At 40.7% G+C, this 27,544-nt stretch overlaps 2 protein-coding genes across 3 annotated transcripts in view; both read left to right on the forward strand.

Moving 5' to 3' along the window:
* The window catches only part of haus8 (HAUS augmin like complex subunit 8), an 80,394-nt gene extending 58,741 nt beyond the window's left edge, over positions 1–21,653 (forward strand). Inside the window, exon 16 of the mRNA XM_048560050.2 lies at positions 21,566–21,653. The gene's annotated coding sequence lies outside the window, so the exon portion shown is untranslated. The remainder of the gene's footprint in view (positions 1–21,565) is intronic.
* A 173-nt stretch (positions 21,654–21,826) lies between these two features.
* Positions 21,827–27,544, forward strand: part of LOC125465819 (CUGBP Elav-like family member 4) — a 489,416-nt gene continuing 483,698 nt past the window's right edge. Inside the window, exon 1 of one of the 2 annotated variants that reach the window (XM_059638580.1) lies at positions 21,827–22,213. In XM_059638580.1, coding sequence (XP_059494563.1) covers positions 21,961–22,213 — 253 coding nt within the window. In that variant the 5' untranslated portion in view covers positions 21,827–21,960. The remainder of the gene's footprint in view (positions 22,214–27,544) is intronic. The other variant, XM_059638579.1, reaches the window with a different exon arrangement.

The raw sequence follows: 27,544 nt of genomic DNA on the forward strand, positions 1-27,544 counted from the left end.
ACAGTAGGATATAGGGGTCCCAATGATAAGAAATATGGAAGGTAAATGGAATGTTGGCCTTTATTTTTATACTCTACCTTCAAAAAGTAACAAGGTCTTACTAAAACTAAACAAGGCACTATGGAATCTGGAACACTGAGCAGCTTTAGTCCTCTTTTCTAATGAAAGATAAACTTGCATTGGAGACAATGCAGAGAAGGTTCTCCAGGTTGATCTGGGGGTAAGGAGATTTTGATAGAACAGGTTTAGTAGGCCAGGCCTATACCTAGCAGAGTTTAGAAAATTAAGAGGACACCTTTACGAAATAAATAGGATTCTTAAGCAGTTTGGGTTAGATGCAGAGAAGTTGTTTCCCCTTATGGAACAGTGTGGGACCAGAGAGCATAATCTCAGTTTATATGGCCATCCACTTAAGAAAAAGGTACGGAGGAATTTTTTTTTCTCAAGGATATTGAATCTGTGGAATTACTTACTGTACAGAGCTGTAGAAGTCATTAACTATATTCAAAGCTTAAATAGAGAGATTTTCAAGGAGATAGTTATAGTTTTTGGAGCAAATGGGATCAAAGGTTATGGGAGCAAAAGCAGGAAAAGGGTACTGCATTGGATGGTCAGCCACAATCATACTGAGTGATGGCATAGGCTCAAAGAGTTGAATGACCTACCATTTTCTATTTTAATCAGTAAGGGAATAGAGGGAAGGTTCTGAGGAAGGGTCACTGGACCCGAAATATTAACTCTGATTTTTTTCCGTCACAGATGTTGCCAGATCTGTTGAACTTATCCAGAAACTTCACTTGATGATGTTGTGGTGGAATTGAGTATGGGGAAAAGGCAAGAAATTTGAGTTAAGGATTATCAGATTAGCCATGATCTCATTGAATGGCACGGCAGACTTGATGAGCCAAATGGCCTACTTCTGCCTCTACATATCATGGTCTTTATTTCCGGAGCCCTAGATTCTCTTTGTGCTCGGAAAAATGTGGGATGGTGGCTTTAAGGTAAAGGATGAGCCTTGAACAATGGAACAGGCTTGAAAGGTCATTGATGGCACCTTGCCTTTTTTTTTCCCTTCAGAAGCATTTGTACCTGCAGGTGTGTATTTCTGATATTAACTGGCCCCACAAACTTCAACATCCTACACCTATACTTAAAACAACTGTCAGGCAGATTTCTTAGCAATGAGTGTTATTTCTATATGGAGTGCCCTAGTGGAAATTGTGGTGGTGTCAAGTTGCCCAAATAATGTTTAAATGGGATGTGTTTATTCACTCATGAGATATGGGATTCACTGGCTGGGCCAGAATTAATTACCCTTCCCTAACTACCATTGAGAAGATGGTGGTGAACTACCGCCTTGATCCACTGAAAGCCAATTGGCTTTGGTAGACCCACCAGGCTATATTTTGGAAGGAGTTCCATGGTTTTGACCCAGTTACACTGAAGGAATGACAACCTCTTTCCATGTCAGGATGGCATCTGGATTTAAGGGGAACTTGCAAATGGCGGGTACCCCAGGTTTCAGCTGCCCTTGTCCTTCTAGATGGCAGTGGTCGTGGATTTAGAAGATGCTGTCTGAGGAGACTTGGCGAGTTTCTGCAGTGTAGTTTACAGACGGCACTATTCTACACTCATGTAATAGTTCAGTTCTGTGGGAGAAAAGTGATTGGGGTTGGCTCTTGCAAGCATAATGTTTGCGTGGAGAGTGGTGATGAACATTTTGATTCAGGCACAAGCAAAATTGATTGTCAAAGTGAAAGCCAATAACACTGAATAATTTCCATCCATTATTATTCATAATCTGATCATTTTATTTGAATAAATGACAGTGAAACATAAAGCATCTAAATGTTTTAAGCATTTGCAGTATTCATTAGCGCAGCGGTTAGCACTACTGCCTCACGGCATCAGGGACCCAGGTTTGATTCCACCCTCAGGCGACTGTCAGTGTGGAGTTTGCACAATCTCCCTGTGTTGGCATGGGTTTCCTCTGGGTGCTCCTGGTTTCCTAGCACAGTTCAAAAATGTGCAAGTTAGGTGGATTGGCCATACTAAATTGCCCATTGCGTTCAAGGATGTGCAGACTAGGTGGGTTAGGAAATGCAGAGATAGAGTAGAGGGGTGGTTCTGGATGGGATCCTCCTTTGGAGGGTCAGTGTGGACTTGATGAGCTCAACAGCCTGCTTACGCACTATATGGATTCTATGACTTTGAATGTTTATATGTGTAGAAGGAAATCAAATCATTGACATCTCCAGGATGATACTTCAGTTATTAAATTCTTGCACTTTGAATCCTGGAAATCTAGTGCCAACTTTTACCTGAGGTACGTGAAAAAGTATGGTTTTCTAGACCAAAAGTAATAGGGTTGACTTTTATATATGTTATTCAACATACAAAAAGCTATAAAAACAAGGAAATAAGATTGAACAGGTCGTTCTCTAAGTACATCCTCAGTCATACAATGGGCTGAACAGGATGTTGTCCTGTAAAATTCTATGAATATTAATGAAACTCATGGATAATTCAAGAGGACTTGAGGATTAGTTTAAAAAGTGTGAATATGATTGATTGATTAACTCCCATAAGGTATGCAGTCTTGCTTAGATATTGCCTGTATATATCTTGAGTGAGTCAATAGCCGTAAATCTCGTACATTTGATGTGTCAGCATTCATCTAAGTAACTACAGTTCTACTTGGAATATAGCCTCCTGATTGCCTTACTTATCCCCAATCAACTCCAATTCCTTTAAGGTGGGAGAAATGGTTTTTCTTAGTGGGTTTTGCTATCTCACTGGTATTTGAGTTAGTGCTTTGATATTTTACATTGATGGGGAGTTGAGGTTCAGTGTGGGAAGAACGTTATCAAGATGTATCAGATCAGGTGTCAAATTTAAGAAATGATGCGGACTACAATAACATTATCCTCGTGAGCAAAATATGAGATATGCGTCTGTAGGTATCTTTTTGAAAACACTTAAGTAAATGAGAAATAAAACATAAGATGCAGATCTTGATATCAATGACAGATTGCAGGTTAGCTAAAAGTGTCAAGACTCAGAGAATGGGCGCATCTTCATTGAGTTTTTAGAACTGACTTGCCCATTGAGTCTAACTGACTGACTGAAATGCGATGGATTCAGAATAAAGTAGCAGGCCTTTATCAATGGGTGATGTTTTAAGCATTGCTCAAGGCAAATAAACTAGTTCTTTGTTAGGTTCTTTCTTGGGGATGTGCAAGACTAGCAGTTGTTGCCCATTCCCAAACTGCCCTTGAACTGTATGGTTTGTGAGATCATTTCAGAATGAAGTTAAGACTAAGTCATATTAGTGCATGTGTCTGCAATCACATTTAGGCCAAACCATGTAGGGAGAGCAGATTTCCTTCCCTAAAGGGTATTGGTGTCCCAGCTAAGTTTTTACAACAATTGATTAAAGTTTTCTAAGTACCATTATTGAGCCTTACTTTCAATTTCAGATTTTATTAATGGTATTTAAATTTCACCAGCTGCCATTGTAGGATTTGAACGCATGTCCCTAGAACATTAATCTCTGTGTGTGTGTGTGTGTGTGTGTGTGTGTGTTACGACTTCGGTGGCAATTGCTGATATTTAGCACCAGACAAAGAATGTGCTGTAATAAAACAGAATTAATTTTTCCGGTACTGCCCATGATCCAGCAGCTGTAAACCTAGTACGTATTCAGAAAACAATCCAATCTACACAACACACGGTAAGTTACTGGAAACAAATCCCTTGTATCCAGCTCTGCAGGCACTGGTTTATATTTATTTGCCATATCACAACAGCATATAATCAGTTCAGTGAATACTGATGAGGGAACAATAGTATAATTTCACGCTGTTTGTTGCAGCTATCCAGGGAGCACTAATGTCAAAACCTGTTACCAATCCATTGTTGCTGGTTCGGAAACTCGTGAAGCTCTACCATGTTGAGATCCACCTGTTCCAATCTGAGAAGCGAAAGCCTCTTCCAGCAGTTGGGAAGTGATTTGCTCACAAGCAAACTCAGCAGTCGCAGTTATCAGTAAGATATGTGGCCAAAATATCGTTCGAACATTGCAGTTTCAAGAGTTCTTTATTGCCTGGAAAGTACTTTGAAATATATTGTCATGAGAAGTGCCATACAATAAATTGCCATGGTCCAGTTGAGGCCAATTGGCCCATCATCCCTGTACCAGCTCTTCAAATGAATATCATTACCTAGTGCCAATCTCTTGCTTCGCCCCCCCCCCATACTCTTGCACACTATTTCTATCCAAGTAATCATCCAATTCCATCTTGAATGCCTCAATTGAACCACCTCCTCCACATTTCCAGGCAATGCATTCCAGATTCTAAGTACTCATTGAATGAAAATGATTTTTCTCCCATCACCCTTGCTTCTTTAGCACGTCACTTTAAATCCACATCCTCTTGTCTGTATTCTTTTGACAAGCTGGAACAGCTTCACACTATCTACTCTATTCAGTGACCTCCAATTCTGAAAACCTCTATTAAATCTTCTCTCAGCCGCCTTCTCTCCAGAAGAACAGTTCCATTTTGTTCAATCTAGCCTCATAACTGAAGTTTCTCTTTCCTGGAACCATTCTTGTAGATCACCTCTGCATTCTCTCCAATGTGTTCCTCTCCTGTAGAACATATAAGCCAACATTGGTAGATATTATTGGCAGGCAATTGTCTCTATCATTCAAAGCCAAAGCCTAGCTGAAGGCCATATGGTTTACTGACAAGTTTGTTAATCTTGTTATAAAAACAAAAAAAATTGCTGGAATACTTAGCATATCTGTCAGAATCTTTAGAAAGAGAAGCAGAGTTAATGTTTCAGACCTGTGCCTTTTACCAGAATCAGGAAAACCTACAAAAGTAATAGATTTTAAAGAAGTAAAGTGGGTGTGGTGAGGGGGTGCAGTGGTGGGGGAAAAAAAAGCAGAAGGGAAGGTTTGTGTTGGGGTTGAAGATAGGGAAAGATTAAATGACAAAAGAGTTGGCAATGCAGGGTGAAGCTTGGCAAAAGAACAAAAAAATCTGCTTAATGAAGGTATGAATGGCAAAAATCTGAACAGCTGCCTCCTGAAAGCAAAAACAAGTGAGTAGCAAGAGTTTAAACAAAGGAATGGAAGCAAGATGGGGTCAAAAAATCCAATCTGAGATTGTTGAGAAAAGAAGATTATAGGGTATGTATTTGACAAATGAGGCATTGATTCTTGAGATCACATTGAGCTTCTTAGGACGTCTTTATAGACCAAGGACAGGGAGGACTGTGTGAGAGCAACATGAAGAATTGAAATGGCCAGAGACGGCTTATGCTTATGGGCCAAACAGTGATGTTCTGTAAAGCAGTCCCCCATTTTTGTTGGTTTGTATCATTGCTATCTCCTTGGAAAACAATGTTGAGACAAGCTTGAAGGTTTGCAGTGTAGCAATATAACCAAAAACAAATAGTCGGACACATTGGTTTTTACTTCAAGTAGCCTTCCTTAATCTTAAGGTTACTAATACCCCTTTGAGTAAAGGAATGACCAACAAATTAAGCACAAATATGTGCCTCTCCAGATCTGGAAGCCAATTGAAGAGGTAAACAGATCATGCATTTTCTCAAAGCTAAATCAAATATTTGGATAGCCCTTGTTAAGGTTAACAAATGACCTAAAAGCCTAGAGGGAAGGTCAATGATGAGGCAGCTGAAGAATTTACATACAGATAAATGGGCCAAGAATATTCATCAGGGCCATTAGCAATTTGAACCTCTGGAGACCAAGAGCCAGCTTATCAGTGAGGACAAAGGTGACCTACATTTGGGAAGGAATTGAATTTACAGGGTGCAAGAAGGAAGGGTCTCTGGGAGAGAATGGCATATAGCATATTCCTTAAGGCATGAAAGACCCGTAGATGGCTTGGTTGGACCAGAGACTATACTAAAATTCTTTCGTGGAATGTTAGTGCTGTTAGCAACGCTCGAATTTGTTGGCCACCCCTAATTGCCCTTGAACTGATAGGCTTTGTTGCAGAGAGCAATTAAGTGTCAACCACACTGGAGTCAGATTTAGGCTGGACCAGGTGATGGGTTTCCCTACCTAAAGAGCAATAGTGTACAAGGTGGGTTAGTCACCAATGGACTAGCTTTTTCTTTAATTCCAAATTTTATTAGATTTAAATTTCACCATCTGCCACCATGGAATTCAACTCATTAGCTGGGGCTTCTGTATTACAATGTCCAGTGAAATTACCCTGATGACTCTTCCTCTCTACTTGATGATACAATTATGACTACCAACTGCTGGGACGTAGGTCTGTCACTCTGGTCTCTCTTGCAAACAAACAATCTAAATTGTTAGCATCAGGGTATTTGATTCGAGAGTGCTGGGGAGAAAAGATTAATTCTAATCTCACACGGCATTCAGCAACGACTTGCAGTTGTATAATGCCTTCAGTGTAGTAAAACATTTCAAGAGACTTCACAGGATCACTATCCAACAAAACCAATGTGTCCAACAAATCTTATCATTCCACGTGAGATAACCGAAAGTCTGGCCGAAGTGTAAATGTTAAGGAATGTCTTAGAGGTGACAGAGAGATGGAGACTTTTAGCAAAAAAATTTCAGAACGTAAGTCATCTCTCCAGCAGTCGGTGATGGAGAAATTAGCATTGGGATTCTCAAGAGGTTGGATTTGGAAGAGTTCAGTGACTTTGGAGAGTTACAGGAGATTACAGAGATAAGGATTAGTGAGGCAATGACAGCATTTACAAACGTGGATGAGAATTTTAAAAAATCAAGCCTTTGATGGATGGTGAGCCAGTATAGGTCAATGCACACATGTAGAATCAGACATCACGGCTGCACATTCGGGGAGAGATGCTCCTCTTTGTCCCCTGTGGCTACTGTAAGAAATTGCAAAGCTCCAATTGATGCCCTGATTGAGATTAGTTAACACATATTAAATCTTTGACCCTGGGACCTTTTTTTTATTAAAATCAAGGGTTTCTTCATGGGCTGCATGTAAAGTTGAAATCCATGTTCTTATTAACTTGCACGTATCTTAAACTGCAGTTAGATATGTCTTTTCTTTCCATGTATCCACTATTAGAAAGAGGTATTTCCAAACCTCTAGGCTTATTAGGCTCATTTAAAAACAAGAAATGACAAATCAATTAATAAGTAATTACCCTACTATGAGTTTGTTTGGGCTTTGAGAGCCAGATTGGCAGGGCTTGGTGACCTTCATGGTTGGATTTTGTGTTATACTATTTCTCTGCTAAGCCAGTAGGGGGAATTGCTCAATCATAATTAATGCAGGTGAAAGCAATACATTGCAACAGCCACCTTGGAAAATGATGCAAATCTCCTGAGTTTAAACTGCACAGCAAGCACTTAGCGATGTCTGAAGGTATTTCAAAATAGGTAGTTTTCAATCTTAATTCTTTTGTTCACATGCAGACTGGTTAAAAGCTACAATTGACTGTGTTTTCTGAGAAAGGTTTGGAAATAAACCAGTTCAACATTTCATTGTTTAAAAAGTGTGTTTTTAAATGTACCAAAGTAAAACCCATATTGATCTCTCTAAATAGATTTTTTGGGCACTTGTTATTCTGAAGAAGCTTAGAAAATGTATGTCTTTTTCATAAGTTTTTTGTCTTCCTAAAATATAACAGTGATTACACTTCAAAAGGACTTCATTGGCTATGAAGCAATTTGAATCACACAGTAGTAACTAACAGTGCTACATAAATGCCAGTCTTTTTTTTGACATTTTCACATTGCATATTTTTCCCTCCTTACCAAATTTTCCTCAAGCTGTGTACAAGTGACCAGCGCCACTCCACATAAGAGCAATCCTTCCCTCCTGAGCGAAGATAAGGAGTGATTTGATTTGTAGGAGACAACCTAATTGTTTGCAAAGGAATCGGGAGGTGAAATGGAGTTGAAATCAGACCTTTTTGAGCCAGATAGGTCCTTTTTATAAAATGTTACATGGATCAAAGAGAATATAAATAAACACAAAAATACAAACTACTGGCAGCCTGTTTTGCTATACAGGGACAATATTTTCCTTTTGTCATGGAGAAGACTGAAATATTTCAAGGCCTAGCTAGCTGTTCCTAGTGGGATGTCGATGATCTTGCGGAGTTTGTTTGATAACTTGAGGGAATTTGTAGAGGTATTTCCCAGTTTTTTTTTTCCCCTTGATCGGGTCATCTTTCCTCTTTCTCTTTTTTTTTCTCCTTGAAATTTTAGTTTTGGGTAGGGCGATGGACACAGATGGGTTGTTATAAACTATGATAACCTCTCTTCACCATGTTTGTATGATCCGATCCTGTACTCCCTAGACAGTGACCCAGATTTCCTCTATATCTCTGCAAGTAGCTGAATTATAATGTGTATCATAAGGAAGGGAATTTTGATTTTATTATGCGTAAGGGACAAAATCTCCTTTTACTAATCACATGCCCTTTCCAGTAGGGGTCACTGTTTAGTTATCATGAAGGAGAACATTAGCATTTACTCTTTTTGATATTCGTCACTCCATTGTTAGCCCTAGAAGCTGGAACTCCGAGACTAATTGTACTTTTTTGCAATGTTGCTCTGGCCAGGATCAGCTAACTCAGCATAGACCTTGTCAAATTTAGCTCCTTGCCTGTGACTCAATACCTCGCTGCAAAGTCCATTAAAAGCCACTGAGTCACTGAGAGACTAACGTCTTAAAAGATCAAAAGAATGGTGAAATCTAAATGTAGAGCCCTTTAATGTGATTTTTGTTCCACTCATTAAGGTCAAATGGAACAATAATAGTATCCAAAATAGGCAGCATGACATTTCAGTCGCTTCTCATGGGGCTATTTTCCATTATCGAACAGGTTGTTGGAGCAGGGACTGGGTAGAGGACAAACATTTCAGGGAAGGAAACCTTATTTGCAGATCTATGTTTGTTTGTTTTTGTTTTTGTTTTTCTGTCTAATTCTCTTGAACCTGCAAGTGGGCCCCTTTTTAGTCATTAAGATATCGACAATCTTTCTTCCCTCCCCTGCCTCCACCCCAGATCTAACAATTATATTTTTCCACTCAAGTTTCCACTGCACATCAATGCTGATAGCAACAAATTATCAAATCTGAAGACCTTAGTGTTCTGATTTCCCTCTCCAAAACTGCTGATGAGCAAATGCTGATCATCTTCTGAAACGTTACAGTTAGAACAGACAGTGAATGTCCTGCTGCTGTTCAGCTGCGGGCAGTATCGAAGCTGATACTAGAGATGAAAGCTAGGTTGGTATTGCTTGATGCTTGCCTCTTGGCTCTGATCCCAATAGTAACACTCTCGGTACCAACCCCACTGAGATCAAAGCCAACACTGATCAGGGATCCATAATTTAGAGATTACTATTGGCACTTACTACTGTGATAATGCAGGATTGTGATATCACAGAATCACAGAATTGTTCTGGTGCTGGGTGAGGCCATTTGGCCTATCATTATCTGCACCAGCTCTTCAAACAATCATCAGTAGCCAATGCCACTCTCCCTGCTTCTCTGCCATACTCGTGCACATAACACATACAGACCACATGTTTCGACTAATCTGTGATCCCTTAAAAGTTACTAAACCAAGCCCGCCCTCCCTTTCTCAGTTGGATCGAACAAATCAAATGGCACTGTTTCAGAGAAGGGCAGGGGAACTCTGAATGGTATCTTATCCAACATTTATCAATTAGCATCATGAAGACTGAATATTGTCATGGTGCTGTTTGTGGGAACTTCCTTTGTGCAAATTGGTTGCTGAATTTCTTACACTACAACAGTGATTAAATGTTCAAAGTTCTACACTGATTGTAAACAGCTTTGGGAGGGTTTGAGGTCATAAAACAAGCCATCTAGGTCCTTAACTGCATGGAGTGTTCTATGCAATAGAATGGACTATGCTTATGCTGGCCCAAACAGAGTGATTATCAACAGTGCAATGTGTAGAGATGGTTAGTGAAGCCATCTAGCCATGACAGGACAGACCAGAGGAATCTTTTGCGCACAGACCAAACAAGATTGTGCTTTATCCTCAGTGACATCATCATTATCGCATAGACCACTGTCAAAGGGGGAAGGGGGAGATGTAGTGGAGGCCAGGGCAAAGGTCAGGAATGGTGGTGTACGAGGCTGGGAGTAGGTGTGGTGGGGATTGGGTATGATTGGATGTGGGGATTGTGGACTGCTGAGCGGAGACCTGTACCAGGATCGGGGCAAGGGAGGCCAGCATGGGAGAGGAGGGGAATACTGTATCAGGAGCATAGTGTGGGAGCAGATGGTAGGGTAAGGAGAGTATCTGGGGGCAGGGAGAAGCCAGCACTGAGGCGCTCAGACCCTGGGAGTGGCAGAAGATTGAGGGAGGAGATATAGAGATTGACAATGAGAGAGAGAGAGAGAGAGATAGGAAGAGACAGCTCTTCTCCCCCACCCACTGCATCCCAAAACCAGTCCAACCTGTCTCTGCCTCCCTAACTGGTTCTTCCTCTCACCCATCCCTTCCTCCCAAACCAAGACGCACCCCCAGCTACCTACTAACCTCATCCCACCTCCTTGACCTGTCCGTCTTCCCTGGACTGACCTATCCCCTCCCTACCTCCCCATCTATACTCTCTCCACCTATCTTCTTTACTCTCCATCTTCGGTCCGCCTCCTCCTCTCTCCCTATTTATTCCAGAACCCTCTCCCCATCCCCCTCTCTGATGAAGGGTCTAGGCCCAAAACGTCAGCTTTTGTGCTCCTGAGATGCTGCTTGGCCTGCTGTGTTCATCCAGCCTCACATTTTATTATATTGGAATTCTCCAGCATCTGCAGCTCTCATTATCTCGGACAAAATAAGCACTTCTGTTTTATCATGTAGCTACTTTACCCGACAACAAGGCTGTGCCATCTTTATACAGGCAGCTGTTTCTGTTGCCTGAGAATGACATTTGCTCTTTTTCAGCTTTGTGCCACCTAGAGGTAACATTGAAAAGGAACGAAGCCTAGCTCAATGACAGGGAGCAATAATACAATTGCACATGACTCATATCTCACAGTGTCACAGAGTTGCCATGCATAAATCAACCTCTGCAGTCTGTAGCGAGCTCCTGTTTGCTTTCAGTTTCTAGGTGGTGTTCATCTGATAGCAAAACACTTGAATATATGTAGCACCTTTAACTAGCTAAGATGCCCCAAGAATATTTACAAGAATTCAATGTTGGGCAAAAGAGGAGGAAAAAGAAGGGAAATGAGCAAAAGGTTAGTTTAAAAATGGGTTCTCTATGCTCATATTGAAGGAGGGCAGTTGAATATCATTTTAGAGGAGGGTTTTTTTTACTGAGTCGAGGCAGCTGGCTGGACTGCTGGAAGTGGAATAGAAAGTTAAAGAAGGTTTATAGAATTGATAGAAGTATAAAAGTTGAGAAAATTATGTATGAGAATCCTAAAATGGAATCCCAGTGATTGGCTGGTCAGATCAAACAGCATGAGGATGTTCCTTTGGTGGCGATACAATGGTCATGTCACTGGATTAGTAATTTAGAACCACAGAATAATGTTCTGAGAATATGTATTCAAACCCCATCTCCCCATCCCCTACCCCGTGGCAAATGGTGAAATTTTAATTCAATAAAATTCTGGAATGAAAAACTGTTGAATAATGTTGATTGTTGTTTAAAAAAATAATTCACTAATGTCTTTTAGGGAGGGAAATCTGCCATCTTGACCTAGTCTGGCTAGCTCCATATTCACATTCTTAACAGGGAAATAGTTGCTTATCTAGCCAATGAAGGCTGCATCCAATGGAAGAACTAACGTAAAGGCAGAGCACAGGCTGTACTCAACTAGCCTACTCTTATAAACCATAAACAAGACATCTACAGGCAGCTGTTTCTATTGCCATTCAGTGATTGGCTAGCATGTGCTGAACAATCCTGAGTGTACTAATAGTTTACATTAACAGCCAATTTATAAGCAGTCAAGCTTGTAATATGAAACATTTATACTTGCTGAAGGTGACTCATCCATCCATAGGATCCTGTTCTTTGTAGACTGAAAGGAATATGCTTTGAACCTCGCACTTCGTTTGAATTACTAGGGAACTTCAGGAGCCTAGAGATAATATTGCTTCTTGCATGGCAATGGCTAAGCAAATCAGAGCTAACCAGTCAGCAACCCTTTCCTTTTGTGGAATAAATTGTTGTCATTATTTAAAATTTGGCATTCTTGTGTTTGTCCAGATGAATGCAAGACAAAGGTGCTTCAACAACATACGTTTCTTTCCAACAATAGTAAATTAGAGTTTAGGGAATGGGAGCTGAGACCCAGTGTATTCGAGCAAAGACAGGATGAAAGCATGATCAAAGAACTTCAAACTGAACTATTGAGTTGGTTGATTTTGGATGCAGTGTGTTAAAGGATTACAGCTGGTTAATGATGTTGAGGGGCAAATACTTTGTGGCAGCAGGAAGTTTGACAATGCATGCTTTTGAGACAGTATGTGAAGATAGCAGATTTGAAAGGGAAAGGAAACCATTTATAATATCCAGCACCATGGAGAACAAGAAAAGGATTTAAATGTTCTGCAACTTAATGGTTATGGGGCCTGTCCCATTTACAAAACCTTGAGTAGGAGCTGGTTATTGCTGGAGATTCAGGGCTGGGGTTATTTGTTGGAAAGATGCAACTGAGCAGATGGTTTCAATCTTTGTAACAAAGGTGAGGGTAGAGGAACAGTGATGGGGTTATTATGTAGAATGCTTCAGACATGCAACTTGGCTGAGAAAGATTATTAGGAAAGGATGAGTGAGGAGGCAAGATAACGCAAAGAGGTATTGTGCATCCCAACGCCTGTTGCTATCTAGCAGGCATTGAGCCCAGGTACAGCTACTTGGTATTGGAAAATCAGTGTATTAGAAGTTAAAGGATAACAGACAGGCAGTGACCAAAGTGTATTGACGCCCCCCCCCCCCCCCCCCACCCCTACTCCACCGCCAAAAGAAAACGCAAGCCACCATCTACAAATCAGAGAGTACTGCAGCCCTCTATGTTTATGCTTCCTTTTGGGTATATTGCATTTGTTACCCAGTCTGTGGCTTATGGATACATCAATGAGTAACTGATACTTTATTCAGCAAGATAAAAACCTTGATAGTGCTGATCTCTGACTCATGTTTTCCAGCATCACCTACTTCCAGATGCTGAGAAAATCCTACCAGAGACACAAAGCGGATTTAAGCATTCCAGAAGAGCCTCTGATATGGTCATTGGTGATGGAAAAATCTGGAAAGCAGCAAAAGGAACTCTGCATTACATTCATCAAACTGATTTTAAAAAAAAACATTTGGCGCAGTGAATCTGGGCTCTGAGGATTGTGCGCCAAAGATTTGGATGGCCAGAAACTCAGTTGCAAACTGGGAGTAGCAGCTGACTTAGAACATAGAACATAGAACATAGAACAGTACAGCACAGAACAGGCCCTTCAGCCCACAATGTCGTGCCGACCATTGATCCTCATGTATGCACCCTCAAATTTCTGTGACCATATACATGTCCAGCAGTCTCTTAAATGACCCCAATGACCTTGCTTCCACAACTGCTGCTGGCAACGCATTCCATGCTCTCACAACTCTCTGCGTAAAGAACCTGCCTCTGACATCCCCTCTATACTTTCCACCAACCAGCTTAAAACTATGACCCCTCTTGCTAGCCATTTCTGCCCTGGGAAATAGTCTCTGGCTATCAACTCTATCTATGCCTCTCATTATCTTGTATACCTCAATTAGGTCCCCTCTCCTCCTCCTTTTCTCCAATGAAAAGAGACCGAGCTCAGTCAACCTCTCTTCATAAGATAAGCCCTCCAGTCCAGGCAGCATCCTGGTAAACCTCCTCTGAACCCTCTCCAAAGCATCCACATCTTTCCTATAATAGGGCGCCCAGAACTGGACGCAGTATTCCAAGTGCGGTCTAACCAAAGTTTTATAGAGCTGCAACAAGATCTCACGACTCTTAAACTCAATCCCCCGTTAATGAAAGCCAAAACACCATATGCTTTCTTAACAACCCTGTCCACTTGGGTGGCCATTTTAAGGGATCTATGTATCTGCACACCAAGATCCCTCTGTTCCTCCACGCTGCCAAGAATCCTATCCTTAATCCTGTACTCAGCTTTCAAATTCGACCTTCCAAAATGCATCACCTCGCATTTATCCAGGTTGAACTCCATCTGCCACCTCTCAGCCCATCTCTGCATCCTGTCAATGTCCCGCTGCAGCCTACAACAGCCCTCTACACTGTCAACGACACCTCCGACCTTTGTGTCGTCTGCAAACTTGCTGACCCATCCTTCAATTCCCTCGTCCAAGTCATTAATAAAAATTACAAACAGTAGAGGCCCAAGGACAGAGCCCTGTGGAACTCCACTCACCACTGACTTCCAGGCAGAATATTTTCCTTCTACTACCACTCGCTGTCTTCTGTTGGCCAGCCAATTCTGTTTGAGCAAGGAATCTGAAACAGCTGCTTTTAGCATCTGGACTATACGTAATGACCCTTGTACTATTTACAACCTACCTGATAGCCACTACTCACCTCAGCAAAGATCAGCTGTTCTCTGATGTGAGCATTAAATGCCGCGTAGATGGAAAGTGCTTTAATTTCAGTCACGTCCAAAACTAAAATGATTGGCATAGACATAATGTCCTTCAGTATGTGGATGATTGGGAAGCCATTGCCCACACTGCTCTGGATTGGCAAGGGTCTCTCATCCTCTTCAGGTCTACCCACAAGAAATTCAGCCTGTCTCAGAATGTTGCCAAAGCGAAACTCACACATTAATCCACATCAGATCAGCCAAATATTCCAGCTGTCAAACATGTTGAAGGAAGAACTCTCAAATATACCAAGCGCACTCCCTTCCTTGGCAACCACCTCTCTCAAAAGGACACAATCGGCAAGGAAATCCAACACTGGATTATCTGGTTCAACTCCTCCTTCTACAAACTACAGCATTGTGTATTCGACAACACAAGGCCCATACAAATCAAAGAAAAATATGCTGGTGTACGCAGCAGGTGTTATTGCCACACTTCTGCAGTGCAATGAGAACTGGCCTGTGCATTAGGGACACATGAGAATGTCAGAGAAATTCTGTCAGTGACGTCTTCACTGCTTTCACTGAATTCCAGTGAGAACTCTTGTGCCTCTTCCTTGAAGCCAGTTCTATAACCATACAGGCAAAATGCCTGTACAACAAATTACAATGGGCTGGATACTGTCTGGATGGCCAAAAGGTGTTTCACTCACCAAGTCCTGTTATGTCAATTAAGTAGTCAATGCACCAGAGACAGACAAAGAAAATGTTTTAAAAACATTCAAAGCTCTCCTTGAAAACACAACAGCTTTGACGTTAATTTTTTTTCCCTAAGGAAGGGGAGTTCAAAACCAAGGGTCATATTTTAAGGTGAGAGGAGAAAGATTTGAAAAGGACATGGGGGCAACTTTTTTACACAGAGACTGGTTCATGTGTGGAATGAACTTCGAGAGAAACTGATGGATGCAGGTACAGTTACAACTTTTAATAGATATTTGGATAAACGCATGAATAGGAAAGGTTTGGAGGCATATTGGCCAAGAGCAAGCAGGTGGGACTAGTTTAGTTTGGGAACATGGTCAGTGCGGACTGGTTGGACCAAATGGTCTGTTTCCGACTGTTTATGACTGTATGACTGGGAAGAATTTGCCACTATTTGTTCAAATCGGTGACAACCTACCAACCGAGCTACATCACATTTTGATTCATGTTCTGTTAATGAAAGGGCAGAGCAATGGCTGAGAATGAAGGAAGTAAAGTAAATCCAGCTTTCTAGATCCCACTACCTCTTACCCCATGTGCCCAAAGATCTGCTAGTTGAGAATTAGCCTGCTTGTTCATTCACATAAGGACCCACCACAGAAATTCTGACTCCGAATGGACAATGTCCTCAAATCAGAGGATAGCCAAAGATAACAACAATGCAAGCAGCTGCACATCTCTGTACCTTATCTCTGTTTGACCAGGAAGGCTAGCAATGCTATTAAACAACACCATTAATAAAAGCAGCTGCTGTGTGTAAACTACAGAAAAAACAAATCATGTCTCAACTGGCTACCTGAATTTAAACCTTTAACTCTTAACCGTTTGCAAGTTTCTGATTTACAGGCAGGCAATTCCCAGTCTTTGTCCAATGATGAACAGACCTGAAATAAACATCACTCTGTGTGATTCATACACGGACCATAGACTACATCAAAAAAAATCTGTTCTGACTTTCCAGAGCAATGCTGAATGACTGCTGAACTGTTGGAAGTACAGTCTTAAAGAAGGCTTTGGAATTATTTTGAAGGACAGGGAACCCCGGAGTATTGGCCAATACCTATTGCTTAACCCAAATATCTTTGAAAATAAAACAGATTATCTCAGAATTAGAGATTCATAGCATTGCTAGAGCATAGAAGGAGGCCATTTGGCCCATTGTCTCTCCACCAGCACACTGAATGATCAATACATTCCTCTGCTGTCTTCCTGCAATCCTGAGCATTCTTTCTTTTCAGGCAAATTTAATTCCCTCTTTCAATGTTTCAGTTGAACCTGTCTGCAATACACAGAGCATTTCAGATCCTAAGTGCTTGCTTTTCCAGCAACTTCTGTTTTTGTTCCTAACCACTTGCTGCCTGAAAACATGTTGCTCATTCTCATGCCACTTTTTGCATTTTGCCAACACTTTAAATTTCAGCCTTTGTGTTCTTGATTATTTCATGAGTAGGATCAGATTCTCCCATATCTGGTCTGTCTGGGCCCCTCATGATTTTGAATACCTTTATCTGATCTCCTCTCAGCCTTCTCTGCTCAAAGGAAAATAATCCTAATTTCTATAATCTATCTTCGTTACTGAAATTCTTCCTCCCTGGAATTATTGCCATGATCTTTTCCGTACTCTTTCCAATAACCTTTATATCCTTCTTAAAGTATGTTGCTCAGAACTGGTCACAATATGCCACTGAAGCCTAAACCATTGTTTTCTACAAGTTCAATATAACCTCAGCAGGTCTGGCAGCATCTGTGGAGAGAAATCATACTTAATATTTTGGGTCTAGTGACCCTTCCTTGGAACTAGACCTGAAACATTAACTCTGATTTCTCTCCACAGATGCTACCAGACTGCTGAGTTTTTCTGGCAATTTCTGATTTTGTTTCTGATTTCCAGCATCTGCAGCTCTTTTGGTTTTCATTCAACATAACCTCCTTACTCACGCATTCATTAATAAATCTAAAATCTGCTGATTATCACATTGCTGTTTGTGTGATCTTGTAGTGCATAAATTGGCTGTCACACTTCAGAAGTGGCTTTATTGACAGTAGAGCATTTGGGCATTCAAAGGTTATGAAAAGGTTATTGGAAAGAGTACAGAAAAGATCATGGCAATAATTCCAGGGAGGAAGAATTTCAGTAACAAAGATAGATTATAGAAATTAGTATTATTTTCCTTTGAGCAGAGAAGGCTGAGAGGAGATCAGATAAAGGTATTCAAAATCACGAGGGGCCCAGACAGACCAGATATGGGAGAATCTGTCCCTACTCATGAAATAATCAAGAAGGTACTATATAAATGCAGGTTTATCATTCTTTCCAAAATGGCACTACTTGATCAGATAAAAATCCATGCTGTGCCATAAAATAGTGGGGCATATGTTAATAAACCCATTCCCTTTGGTCAAATTTCCAGCTCAGCTATACCGTTGTGCAAACATGTTAATTTCCTGAAGAAGACGACACGAAGTTTGAGAGGACAGCGACATAAATCTACTTTTGACAGGCAACCAACCTGAATTATCTTGTTCGGCTTGCAATGATGCATGGATTGGAATTGGAGGATTTAATGGTTCAATCGGTCAGATAGTCTCTGTTTATCCCTTGGGCTAGGGTTCAAATCTGGCCCAAAGTGATAAAAGTCTGTTGGGTGAAAGGGTCTTCTGTGGAATAGGTTTGTGCAGTCTCAAACCAGAGCATTGGGAGGGGGGAGGTGGGGAGTGAGCTGTTGGTATTAAATTGGTAATCTTTGACTGAGATTGCTGGTATTTTAGAATGGAACAGTCATACTTTTAAGCAGGAAATACTTTTAAGAAGATAGTATAGAAGCACGTTGTTGGAACAGAGAGGAGGAAGCTTTAGTCGCTGCCCTGGGGATTACTTGCTGCTGATATTGGGCATCTGAAATGGAAAGTGTACTGTTGCCAAGCAATGCAATCATTCACCTCAGTCAGCGTAAAATAGCAGGAAGAAAACAAATAGGGGAATGTAACATTTTATTTCAATTTCTTTTGCCCTGAAGTTCTGATGAAGAAAACTGACTACAACCCAATTGCAAAGAATGACTGATCAGCTATGTGTAGTTTGGTAACTGCAAGTTAGGTTCATCCAGTGTGGAAGCAGGCCATTTGGCCCAGCAAGGCCACACCAACCATTCAAAAAGCATTCCACCTACACCTACACCAACCCCATACACTTCCCATGACTAATCCACCTAGCCTGCACACCATGGGCAATTTAGCATGGCCAATCCATCTAACCTGCACATCTTTTAACTGTGGGAGGAAACCAGAGAATACCCACGCAGGCACAGGGAGAACATACAAACTCCACACAGACAATCACCCAAAGATGGAATTGAGCCTGGATCCCAATGCCATGGGACAGCAGCGTTAACAGCTGAGCCACCCTGCCATTCCAACACCTTGTATTCTGTCTTCACTTCTTTGGGTTTCTGAGGAGTTCTCAGACTGTGGATTGTCATTGTCTTGATGCTTGGATAAAAACCAGTTGCTCTCTTATTAATTCTCTTTCTTCATTTAGACTTGAGCTTAGGTTGAAGGTGTGGGGGTGATTGTGGAGAAGGAGGGGTGCAGCGAAGTGTGAAGAGATTGATTATTTCGTACAATCTTGCAATCAGCGCCGAAAGGAGTAATTTGGCCCACTCAAAGGTGATCTTGAATAATGAACATTGACTGGCTGCTAAACTTGACTGGGAGATAAAGACAGAAAATGCTGGAGAAACTTAGGCGGGTCTGGCAGCATCTGTGGAAAGACAAACAGAATTAACATTTCAGATCTGGAATGTCTTGTCGTCTGAACTTCAGAAGTAGTCATATCGCACTCAAAACATTAACTCTGTTTCTCTCTCCATAGATGCTGTCGGATCTGCCTGAGTCTCTCTAGCATTCCTTGTGCTTGATTCCCAGCATCTGCAGTACTTTGCTTTAGTTTGGGAGATATGTGTGTGTGTCCTTTTCTGTGCTGCCTGCAAAAGTGGCATTTTCGATTTCAGAAGTGTACTTTATTTCTAAAAATCACTTCATTTATTTATTTACTTTATTTATACACATACATAGTCACTAAAGCAGCTCAGTTGCACAGTAGCATATGAAGAAACAAACAAACATTGGAGTTTTGAATCTATCCAGCAAACATACCCAGGCATTTCTTACCTGTACAAGATTATAGTCACATATATTTGACACATTGGGAGAATCTGATAACTGAAATGGATCCCCATTTAACTTCAGCAGAAAGACCTTAGATGGTGGTCTTTGCCCACTATGACTTAGTGGCAATTACCCCAAGCTTTAATGTATATCAGAACAGCTAGAGGAAACCATCTATTAAGGACAGCTGATCCACGTTGGAAGCTAGTGACTGGAAAACACTTTTAAATGGCATTTCAAAATGCGGATCCCTGAAGCATTCAGCATCCTGTAGTGTCCATAAGATCTGCAGTGAACCAGATATTGCATGATTATACTTGATGGTCACCCGGGTGTATATTAAGGATGTAAACATGTGCAAGCTATTTTGAGTAATCCTGCCTGACTATCTGCTGTACCTTGAGCCTGAGTGTTATGTCACTGTCCATGGTGCAACTGACAGGCTTTAATGTGTAAATACTGTCCCACTGTTTTATAGAACTTATAGAACATTACAGCACAGTACAGGCCCTTCAGCCCTCGATGTTGTACCGACCTGTCATACCGATCTCAAGCCCATCTAACCTACACTATTCCATGTACGTCCATATGCTTATCCAATGACGACTTAAATGTACCTAAAGTTGGCGAATCTACTACCGTTGCAGGCAAAGCGTTCCATTCCCTTACTACTCTCTGAGTAAAGAAACTACCTCTGACATCTGTCCTATATCTTTCACCCCTCAGTTTAAAGCTATGCCCCCTCATGCTTGCCGTCACCATCCTAGGAAAAAGGCTCTCCCTATCCACCCTATCTAACCCTCTGATTATTTTATATGTTTCAATTAAGTCACCTCTCAACCTTCTTCTCTCTCTGATGAAAACAGCCTCAAGTCCCTCAGCCTTTCCTCGTAAGATCTTCCCCGCATACCAGGCAACATCCAAGTAAATCTCCACTGAACCCTTTCCAAAGCTTCCACATCCTTCTTATAATGCGGTGACCAGAACTGTACACAATACTCTAAGTGCAGCCACACCAGAGTTTTGTACAGCTTCACCATAGCCTCTTGGTTCTGGAACTTGATCCCTCTATTAATAAAAGCTAAAACACTGTATGCCTTCTTAACAGCCCTGTCAACCTGGGTGGCAACTTTCAAGGATCTGTGTACATGGACACCGAGATCTCTCTGCTCATCTACACTACTAAGAATCTTACCATTAGCCCTGTACTTTTCCTTCCGGTTACTCCTACCAAAGTGCATCACCTCACACTTGTCTGCATTAAACTCCATTTGCCACTTCTCAGCCCAGCTCTGCAGCTTATCTATGTCTCTCTGCAACCTACAGCATCCTTTGTCACTATCCACAACTCCGCCGACCTTAGTGTTGTCTGCAAATTTACTAACCCATCCTTCTACGCCCTCATCCAGGTCATTTATAAAAATGACAAACAGCAGTGGACCCAACACCGAGCCTTGCAGTACACCACTAGCAACTGGTCTCCAGGATGAACATTTCCCATCAACTACCACCCTCTGTCTTCTTTCAGCAAGCCAATTTCCGATCCAAACTGCTTTATCTCCCACAATCCCATTCCTCCGCATTTTGTACAATAGCCTACTGTGGGGAACCTTATTGAATGCCTTGCTGAAATCCATATACACCACAAAACCAGGAATTTCTGGAAAAACTCAGCGGCTCTTCCAGTATCTGTGGAGAGAGAAACAGAACTAACGCTTCGAGCCCAGTGGCCCTTCATCAGAAAATCTTCAGTGATGACTGAAGAAGGGTCGCGGAAGTTGAAACGTTAACTCTGTTTCTCTCTCGACTGATGCTGAGTTTCTCCAGCAATTTTTGTTGTTCTGCGTTTCAGATCACCAGCACCCCGCAGCTCTTTGTTTTAAATTCTGTTCGCGTTCTGAAATTGTTAAACTTGATTTTGAGCCCTGACGTTTGTAAGGTGCCTACGCCGAAATTGTTCAGGTGGCTAGTTTTAATACAATTATGTCCTTTTTAAGATTTCTCACTCTATTACCTTGGAACTGTTTTCATAGACATTATGCAAACGCTTTGAACAAGAGATCAAACAAAGGAAAAGCATTGGAAGCAAGGAACAAAAACAAAGCTGCTGGAAAAGCTCAGCGGGTCTGGCAGCATGTGTGGAGGAGAAAATAGAGTTAACGTTTCGAGTCCGGCGACCCCTCCTCAGAACTGGGAAAAAAAAATTTCCAACAGGAAAAACATTTTTGCCTTCCAAGGGTTAATTAGCAGCGATCTCTTTAAACCTTGCCTGCTGCTAAACTGAGAGGGGAATATACAAACAGCTTTTGCAGACAGTCAGTCCTCGAGGGGTGTCACCACTGAGCACACAGGCTGAAACAGGAAGTCTTTTTTCTCTCTCTCTACAGCTGAGTGGTGCCTCCTGTGTTCTTCATTCTGTTGGTTAGCGATGGCCAGGCTGAGAGAGGCAGACGGAACTCAACAGCAGCAACAGCAGCAATCTCCCCAGTACCATCAACCCATGAACGAGGCTGATATTCAGCTCAACCACAGCCAGATGAAGGACCACGACGCCATTAAGCTGTTTATTGGCCAGATACCACGGAACCTGGAGGAGAATGACCTGAAGCCCCTCTTTGAGGAATTTGGGAAGATATATGAGTTAACTGTACTGAAGGACCGATTCACAGGCATGCACAAAGGTTTGAATAACATCAGCACCACCTACAGAATAAGGCAACAAAAGCAGTTAATGGGAAATCATAGAGTCTGATACCAATAGATTTAAAACCAGATTAATTGTGTTACTGTTTCTAGTTATTTTAGTTTCTTTAATTGACTATAAATCAACCCGTTTTTCAGTATAAACAAATGACGATGATCAAATTGACAGACTTGAACTAATCAAGACACTTAGGCATTTGATTAAAATTACATTTAAAATGTCGCCATTGAATGATTTTTGTTTTACACTGATGGGCAGAAAAGATGTTTTTATTTACATTTTATTGAAACTAATGCTTTGTGTTTTATTCAAGTTGAACCTGAAATCCGATTACTCTTTATTAAGGGAGTAGGTGTGAAAGAAATCATTTTATTTTAATTTTAGGATTAATTGCCCCAGTTACAAATTCAGGTGGGATAAATGTGAAGTGCATTCTGGCTATTACAGCGGGTGTAGTAGGTTAGCCGTTTCGTTTACGATTTCAGTTTTGTTTTAAGGATTACAAGTTGCATTGTCGTCCACAATCGCGGTTTAGTTTAAGGAGGCATCGTGATTAGTGCTTCTCTCGTTGTGAGAACAGTCCTGCTGTATGCGTGTCTTTTACGTGTCGCACAAGTAATTCGAACGATTAGGGCTTCTTTTTCTCTAGCAACGCCACGACAACATTTGGTGCAATTTACCCGCCAATGTTGCCCATTTATCAAATACTTTAGCAAAAACAGAATGATCCTTTTCAACGTTCCTAACAGATCCAGCAATGGGTCAACTGTTTTTTCATTGTTCCCTACTTCTCTGAATGAAATCCTGATGCTTGGGACTTGGCGACAATTCTTCAAATCAACTTTTCATTGTAAAAACTATTTAACCAGCAGATCTTGTCTATCAAACAATGCTTTAAGAAAGTCGGCCTTTATCAAAGAACACGTTACAGATTTAAAAAAAAAATTTTTGCACAGATTTCCTCCCAGGGAGCGAGGCTGAATTATAACATGTCACATTACAGGCTGTGCCGTAGTTAGGAAGATGAGCCTTGTAGGGTATTGTTGTCTACAAATGAGGAAAATGATGCGTGTTCTGTGAGAGGTTGTGGTCCGGGAGTGTTACAGCAAGGGGTGTGTTACAGGGCGGATGTATTAGCTGTTTCCTGTATTAATGACTGGTTATAAACAATACGTTACATGCAAGGTTGTAGTTCATCAGAGGGCATTTGAACGGGTTACTTAGTAAATGAAGGAATTGTGAGCAGAGAATGTGTGTTACTGTGGCTGCTTGAGACAAGAGTGTTTGCAGGGAGATATGTTAGAGATAAACATTTACAATGTGAGTGGTGTAATTTTTCAACCAATTCTATGCTTAACTGCTGAAAAGCTTTATTTTCCAAATGCTAACAGTATGCAGTAAGAGCTCCATGCCTTGAAATATTATAACAAAATGCTGGTGTCATTACTTTGTTTTATATAACATTACAAACCATTTTAGGAGCTGCACTTTCTCAATGTCAATTTTCTTCCCCACGTTACACTTTATAATTAAGACAAACCGGCTCCAAGAACAGTATCATATATTACAGATTTCACATTTATGTACAAAATTATTTTTGAGTCTTGTACCTAAATTGAGGTGACTTGCCATTTCCAAAGTCCAGTATGATGGGCCAGTAAATTTGATCATTCAAACTCCAGACAGAAAAAAAGAACTGTATTTCTGTTGCCTCTCCTATTGACAGGTCTGAGGTGAAGAAGTACTGTTTTGCATGTTTGCATTCTTTTGTGCAACGTTAGGGGAATATGCCTAGCATTTCAGCAATGCGTGAGTCAACCTACTTCCCCTGTGGTTGACAGGAGTCCTGTTGACTTCTCTTCAGCCTCCTGACTTTTGGGAGAAGACTTTTTTGGTGTGCCCCTTTCGATTGTTTGAGTTTGATAATTTACCCTGTTTTATTCAGCTGAATGCTTTCTGTATTTCACTAGTGTTTGGGAGACTCTATTTGGATATACGCACTGTAAGGTTTTGCTCGGTTCACCCATGCATTTAAGATTGACCTAACAACTGTTGTAAAGACTTCTTTCCTTTGGACTTATTGCGATTAAAACTTTTCCAATGTTGAAAACACCTTATATGTGCTGGAGTTAGCTGCTCATTTATCTTTTCAAACACAAATGTTCTTTGATGTCAATTTATCTTTTCATTCCCTATTCTTTCCGACCTTGGCAATGTCCTGTGGTCTAGGTGCTTGTCCCTTCACTTGGGTGATGTCTATTTAAAGAAAAATGCAGAATTCAGTCACTATAGAAATAGTAGCTATGAAATGACGAGCTGCCTCATCTCTATAATGAATTGATTAGCATTGGAAGGCTGTTCAATTTAAATTCTTCTTGCTTACTGTAACCTGCAGCTCTTTGTTAACTGTTAATTTTCATTCCCCTTTCATATTGTTGTATTAAAATATTTAAAATGGTGATACTTGTCCTTGCATTGAGTATTTCTTCAAGCAACGGGGATTAGCTGTGATTCACTTGCTTCCAAAAAGGGATAGATTGGAACAGTTGGTTGGGTTCGGAGGTGAGTGTTTGTCATCTATCATTATCTCAGCTAGGTCAGCAGGCTGGTCCTTGGCTCATTGTCTTCTAATGTTTGAACCTGAGCCACTTTCTTGGCAGTTTTTGTTGTGATCTGTTGCCATTGCCTTCCGCTCTTAGGAAGGCAGTTCCCAAACCAGGAGGACAATCAGACCTGTGCTGTTGGTACATGCTTTTCATCTAGTCATCTGAATGAATCTGGCCTACTTTGTAATGTAGATCTCTGTAATTCAAGGATTATAGAGTGTGTGTACTGATTCAGCTTCAAGTCATTCTGTCATCACCCAGCCTTCTGAAGCAGAACAAGTGTAACAAGTGAACAACTCTTGTATTGTGTACATCAATGATTTTAAAGTGTCCAATTGTTTTTGCTTTTCATATTATGAACAGGAATATTCTATCAATCATTCTCCTTTTGATACTCAAATCGCACTTATGTATTCTTAGTCTAACCATAAATCCTTTCAGTTAACAAGATTGCATGAAGTTGGGTCTGCAAATGATTTATATGCTCTTTTATAGCATTGTTTTAATTAATTTCTGCCGTTTGTATTTCTTTGAGTGAAAAGATTTGATGTAATGATATTCACAAACCTAACTTTCTCTTTGTTAATTTGCCAGTCTTCTGTCTCTAGCACTGCAAACTATTTGCCTGGGACAATCCTCTATGTATGCTTAACATTCCCATGAGATTACCTCCAATTCTCTTCTTTACCTATGTGAATAATGTCAACTTTCTAACCTATCTTTTGATTTAAGCTCCGAATGATCTGCGTCATATTGGTTGCTCACCCTCTCAACAAATATAGTGATTGAAATATACCATGACGATTTTGCGAACTTCTGTGACACCATTCTTCATTTTCTTTACAAGTGAAGACAATGGAGTAGAAAATCAGAAAGGGACTACTGTTGGGTCTCTGGCTCATTTTGGGCTCTTGCAAATACAAATTTCAACCATTTCTTTTCCCTTCCAAGTGTTGTGTGTCCACCTACAGCACATGAACTGAGTATGTTTTAAGAATGCTACTCATCACTGCCACCATTTTGAGGACTATTAGGGATTGACAACAATTGTTGGTTTTGCCATTAATATCCACATTCCATGAAAGCTTTTCTTTAAAAAGAAATGCTCCTTATATCTTTGGGAGGCCAACACAGTTTCCAACATTCTTAATCCAATAAAATTAAGTGCCATCTCCTGAAATGTGTTTGATTATTCCTTCATGTAGTTTCAATTTGTAAAGCATACTTACTTACTTTATAATATTAAATGCATATTTTAAGAGTGTTAACCCACTTTATGTTAGGAACAAACAACCTTATGCTTTGAATTGATCACATTTCTTGTTGTTAACCTTTTGTTTTAGACTAATATAGTGAGACTGTGTATTGATTATCTCCCTCTGATGCAATGTTACATTTTAGTTTGGAGAATGGGAGCATCTTAAATCTAGCACACTTTACTGCACCTCCCGCTTTCTGAGTCTAGATTATTATTTGTATATTTCCTGTTCTTTGAGATAGTTATTAATTGAGAACTCTGTACTCCTAACCAAGGTCAGCTGGGTTGAGAGCAAAAAATAAATGATGGCTCTCACTTTGTTTCGAAAGCAAAGCTTTTCAGGCCAAGTGTTTGTTCATTAATTAGGTACACCCGGTAGATGGAGAAATCATTGTCATACTGAAGTGTCATGAAGCCCAACTGCTGAGAAATATGAGTCTGCAGTGGTATATTTCTCTGATGTGGAACATGCAAGTTCCCCTTGACAGGAACACATCTCACCTAAATCCAGTGGGCCTGGCTGCAAGCTGGCAGAACTAGGCTTTAGGGACCTGCAGTTGTATTGTCCAGATGTTTCTACTCTGTTTGACACTGGCAGCATGCATAAAATAATGTGCCACAAAATCTGAATAACAATGGGAAACTGGTGGCTTACCTCTACTCCGTACTTAAATGCCAACATTGGAGAAACACTGAGAGTAACACTGATAATGAGAAAGTTTGTGATAGACTGCAAACTCGTTAAACGTGTTTCTTTTTAATTTAACATGGAATACATCAAAATAGATAATATTTTGGAACAAAAGTAAAATACTATCATTCCTAAGCATTAGCACTTGTTGAACCAAAATGAACTGGAGCAGATCAAGCTTAGTGTACAAATCAGCTATGATTCAATGGTAGCATTTGCTGGTGAGAGTAAGGGTATGGGTGTGAACTGTGACATTGTCACCTCTGAGTAAGAGGTTTGGGGGTTCGAGTCTAGAGATTTTAGCACAAAATCTAGGCTGATTAAGTACAATACTGAGCGAAACACCACACATTCAGAGCGACCAACTTTCCTATACGATCTTCAACTGAGGCCTTGTCTGCTTGCTTGGGGGATATAAATGGTCTCAAACCAAACCAGTATCTGAAGAACAACAACAGGGTAATGGCTATTCTTTATTTCTCAATAAAAGAAAGATTGCTACTTAATAGATTATTGCTATGTTTTCTGCTTTGCAAATGCCCAAATATTAAAACTGAAATAATTCAAAAACTCAAAAATGATATAAGACTTAAAAAAAAATCTCAAGTTTTAGCTTTTGTTTATTCATTTCTGGAATGTCAGCATCACTGACCGCTGCAGTTCACCCGCTGCGGGTTGACCCACAATGTCAATAGGGAAGGAATTCCAAGGTTTTGACCCAGTGACAGTGAAGGAACTGTGATATATTTCTAA

Source organism: Stegostoma tigrinum, chromosome 30 (assembly GCF_030684315.1).
Source record: "Stegostoma tigrinum isolate sSteTig4 chromosome 30, sSteTig4.hap1, whole genome shotgun sequence".
Lineage (NCBI taxonomy): Eukaryota > Metazoa > Chordata > Chondrichthyes > Orectolobiformes > Stegostomatidae > Stegostoma > Stegostoma tigrinum.